At 34.0% G+C, this 4,997-nt stretch overlaps 1 protein-coding gene across 1 annotated transcript; it reads right to left on the reverse strand.

Moving 5' to 3' along the window:
- Positions 1-1,366: 1,366 nt before the first annotated feature.
- LOC107666756 (sulfotransferase 1A3-like) lies at positions 1,367-4,764 on the reverse strand. The gene is made up of 6 exons (XM_016458187.1): positions 4,394-4,764; positions 3,729-3,937; positions 2,256-2,382; positions 1,884-1,978; positions 1,632-1,812; positions 1,367-1,536 (listed from the first exon to the last, which is right to left on the reverse strand). Exons 1-6 carry the CDS (start codon positions 4,731-4,733, stop codon positions 1,424-1,426), a joined length of 1,065 nt encoding a protein of 354 aa, XP_016313673.1. The 5' UTR covers positions 4,734-4,764; the 3' UTR covers positions 1,367-1,423.
- Between the last annotated feature and the right edge of the window lie 233 nt (positions 4,765-4,997).

Below are 4,997 nucleotides of genomic sequence, written 5' to 3' on the forward strand. Positions count from 1 at the left end.
ATAAAATTAGAGGGTTATACATGTGTATATATATATATATATATATATATATATATATGACCCTCTAATTTTATTTATATATATTTAAAAATTGTTTGTATATACTTTTTATATAATTATATATATTTACATAATTTATTATTATTTTTAGGATGCTGCAATTTTTAAAATCATTTAAAATCCAGATAAGCTTTACAGATCTTGTAAAGGGTTTTTCATGCTTATTCAGTCAATCATAAACTATTATCACACATGCACCTACAAGGAACAGTGCTTAAGAGACTAAACATTGATAGGCAAAATGCAAACGTGCAACATATAACTATATGACCCCCAGTTGTGCTTGAGAACTTGCTGATGCCCTGCTGGAAGAGTGGAGAAACATCTAACAGCAAGAACTTACAAATCGTGCATTCAATGAGAATGAGATGAACTGTACTCAAAGCAGCTGATGCACAAAAGAGACTTTTGATATTGACCCCTCCTTGGTTTTGGGACTCATTATTCCATTTCTGTTTGTTAAATGTGCGTGAAGCATGTTCAGTTTATGTCTCAAGGTAATACAAATATTAACACACATTCAGAAATTTGCTGGAAATAAAAGCAGTTGAATGTGAGGGGAGTTCATATAAATATGTGTTTGTGTGTGTGTGTGTCTCTCCAAACAGCAGAAACAACATACGTGCTTTTGGACAGGCTGAAAGAGCATTTATTTTCTCAGCCCATAAAAATTTTATGAATCTCACACACATTTTATAGCTAATATAATAGCTAATTTTTTATTTTTTTGGCTTAATTTCTCCAACTCATACATCTTCTTTGGCCTTAAGGTAAGTAAATGCAAATGTTAATTTTTGGGTGAATGATTTCTTTAAGGAATGACAAGAATCTGACAACACTGGTAAGTCGAAAGGATAATTGTGCTGCTTTTGTTTTATATGCATTAAGCATATTTATTATATGAAATAAACAAATAGTTCATATACATGGTTTTTGTATGTAGGTAGGTATACTGATATTATTTCTTATGCTTAATGCAAAACCACGAGATGCTGGGCTAACCTGATTAGATAAATGATATTTCACTGTGAAAAGCAGTCCATAAATATGACTATACATAAATCTCATTATTGTGTGGTCACATTCCTGTGTCAAGAGTTTGCAACATCTCTCAGTAACACGAAACAGATGTTAGATGTTGCACCCTCACTGTTAAGTTGCAAAAACCCAAAAGTGGTCTAACTGTCTTACACTTTAACGTCTTATCATCTTGAGCAATTCCAACATAGCTTCAGGACAACAAGAGAACATTGCTGCAATAACTCTGCAATAAACTTGAATAAACACACAGTGAATTAAACGATCACATGTTCCATCTATGACTGTTTATTTTGATGTGCACCGAGATATCATTACAAGAGATTCACTCATCCCACGGGAATTTGATGTTGCTTCCTTTCATTTCCTCTTGAATTACAGCTGTGAACTTGGCATCAAGTTCAAGGCTGAAGTGATTCTTCCAGTCTCCAGCGATACCTTTAAATAAGCAGAGAGGTTTCATTCAAGAACAAATATCATCACAATGTTTAAAAAAAAAACGGATCTCAGCTGATACTTGAAAACCTGGGTACCTTTTCTGAGGAAGGGTGACTTCTTGTTGTCCATAATGTTTTCTGGCACCAGAGAGTAGTTTGACATTTTGTTTGTTTTCATATTTTTGAAAGTGCCATGATTGACCACGCGATCCAGAGCCTCTGCACTGAGCTCCCGGCCAAGAAATGTTAAAATCCGGTCCAGGACTTCACGGAGGTCCTACAATTACAAGAACCTTCATTACACCCATTCTCTCTGATTTCTGAATGAGCAGTATCTCTTCACTTTACCTGAAGCATTTCTTCGTAGGTGATGTACAGAATTCTGTCGCCGAGCTCAGGGTTTCGCCAGCTTTTCACATGGTCGGCCCATTTTCCGAAACAAACTGTGTAAGCAATTGCAACTTGATCATTTGAGTAGTTATATTTACACTCTCCATCTACACATATCATGTTTGATGCATGTTTATTATTAAATTCAAAAAATAGTCTGGGTGTTTTTGGGCATGATGCAAAGTGGACCTTAATATGGCAGCAACATCAATATAAAAAAATACACCAACATTCAATAAGCAGTTACATTTAGTATTTTTACTAGTCACATGAATACTGAATACTTAATTCAAGCAGAATTGATTTTAAACACATAGTTGAACGTCTCACCTTTTCCTGACAGGAATTTGTCAATGAATTCTTCAAACGTTCCAGTGTCTCCAAGGAAACTGGCCATTTGATGAAAGTGGAAAGATGAGACTAAAACATCTTTAGGATTCCGAGCGACGTAGATTACCTGAAGATGAAAAACACGATATAACAATGACACTTTGCTTTGCTTTACTGAAGAAAAAAAAAAGACTTGTCTGGACATGCATCTTGATGTGAGAGAACAGTGTAAGAAAATGCAAGTATATTTTATATATACAGTACATACAGTATATATTTTGAAAATATTACATGTATATATTTATTGTTCCACATGTTTTATTATTACACAGACAGATATATAACACAGAACAATACAGTGACGAGGACATTGTCTGCATTTTTTTTTCTTATTCCCACGTTTAACCCCACTGAATAACGTGAATCCAGACCAAAACTAAAACATTACATAACCTCCCGCCACCCATAAACCCCTCAGGAGGATTGACAAGAAACTGTATTATCTATAATAATACTATATGAGATAAATGCAATAATTTATAAAAAGTATATAATACATGTATATATTTATATTCATATAATTTATATTATATATGAATATATAATATAGGCCTATATTATATTATATATTTAATATATAAACATAACATATTTTTCTTAAATATATACATGCATGTGTATTTATATATACATAATAAATATACACAGTACATACACATATATTATGTACACAAAAACCTTTATATTGGATGCAATTAATCACAATTAATCTTTGTCCAGCACTAATATATATATATATATATATATATTTAGCTTTAGAGGCTGTGTTTAGTGAAAAATTGATGAATGGTGACAACCGACATTCTTATAAAACAAAGTGACAAAAAACAAACTGCAGAATAAACCAGCATTTAGTAAAATAAACAAACGACCACATAATTCATGTGTGCTGCAGTGCATGCTGGGAAGTGAAGTTGCAACATCACATTATTAAAGTTAATCTACAAACATGCAGCTGTGAAAAATTGATGAATGGGGACAACCGACATTCTTATAAAACAAAGTGACAAAAAACAAACTGCAGAATAAACCAGCATTTAGTAAAATAAACAAACGACCACATAATTCATGTGTGCTGCAGTGCATGCTGGGAAGTGAAGTTGCAACATCACATTATTAAAGTTAATCTACAAACATGCAGCTGTCATTTATTTGTAAGAGACTGTAGAACTAGTACTGTAAAAAGTACTGTGAAAATATGGCATCTTGTAGCCAGTTATAGATTGTAAATGATATATATTTTTTTTTCACATTCTGATGAACTAGTTTAAATGGCCTAACTTTTTCTTTGGCAGCAGATGTCAATACAGACTAGTGAACGCGGAACATCTTTCTTTCCCAGTGTTATGCCAAAAGTAAAACATTAACTATACAGACTATTTATAAATAGGATTGTTCTGCTGCTTTCTGTACCTTGGCCTTGGACTTGAAAAAGGAGGAAGGCATCAAATTATAAGGCATGTGGGAGACGATGGCTCGTGGTGAAGGGAGCTTATCTAAGACCACTGAAGCTCGTGTTTCCTCCAGCCATGGAACCCTGTCCCAGTTAGGGATGGTTTCCACGGACGTCAGGTTTCCTCCACTCAAGAGCGGAGGAAGAATTTCCTGCATCCATGTGGTACCTGAAAAACACAGGCAGAAACCAATGAAGGATGGACTGATCACCTTCATGCATAAAATAACACAGCATTTTAATTTGCAATACATTGAATAATGAACACATCATTATGCAGAATGCATTAGCCTGTGAACTTCAATATTAAAATGTCATTGCATAGAGTAATTTAGTTGATGGATATTCTATAAAACAGAATAGTGTGATTTGCAGTCTGAGGAAAATCAAAATGCAGACAGACTGAATTCATGACAGAGTAATAGTCAAATAATAGTTTTGCATCGTTTAAATGCTGCACAATTTGTTTTGCAAACTGTACAATTTATATATGTGCATAAGCATATAACATGTTGCATCTTTTGCAAAGATTATAGCAATATGAGGAAAATGTAATGCAATAAGTCTGTGTTGCTGAACGCACGAGAACTAAACAGTATGCATCGAAAACAAAGAATGATCTTACCGGATTTTGGATAGGTAACAGCAAAGACATCATCATCTTTGACTTGGAAATTCTGGAGGTAGTTGAGACTTTCCTCTGTATGACTTATCTTAGGTAGCAGGAGACCATGGTAAACCAGATTCAAATCGCTGTCTGCCATTCTCTGCTGACCGGACCTTGAAAACAAGGAAGTTTTGTTCACCGTGTTCTGTGTGAATTCACTTGTGCTTGGAGAGGAGAGAAAGAGAGAGTGAGTGAAAGAGAAAGAGAGAGTGAGTGAAAGAGAAAGAGAGCGAGAGTGACGTTTGACGGTGAGAGCATTCATTAACCCAACAGGGAGCCGTATATCTGCTGCTGACATTCACAGGAGAGTTTGGAAGAAAGGTTACTTGGGTCCAAGTGCACTTACAAAGGGGGATTTTATGTGTTCTTAAATTTTTTTTTTGCACATAAAATCCCTCCTTTTTTGTCAAAGAAAGAACCAAAAAAGCGTAGTATTTGCAAACAAATGGTAATACTACGATTGCGAACAACATATATATATATATATACACATACATATATATATATACACATACATATATACATATATATATATATATATATATAAGGGTTGGGAAAAAAA

The sequence above is a fragment of the Sinocyclocheilus anshuiensis genome, unplaced genomic scaffold, assembly GCF_001515605.1.
Source record: "Sinocyclocheilus anshuiensis isolate Anshui unplaced genomic scaffold, SAMN03320099.WGS_v1.1 scaffold267, whole genome shotgun sequence".
Taxonomy (NCBI): Eukaryota; Metazoa; Chordata; class Actinopteri; order Cypriniformes; family Cyprinidae; genus Sinocyclocheilus; species Sinocyclocheilus anshuiensis.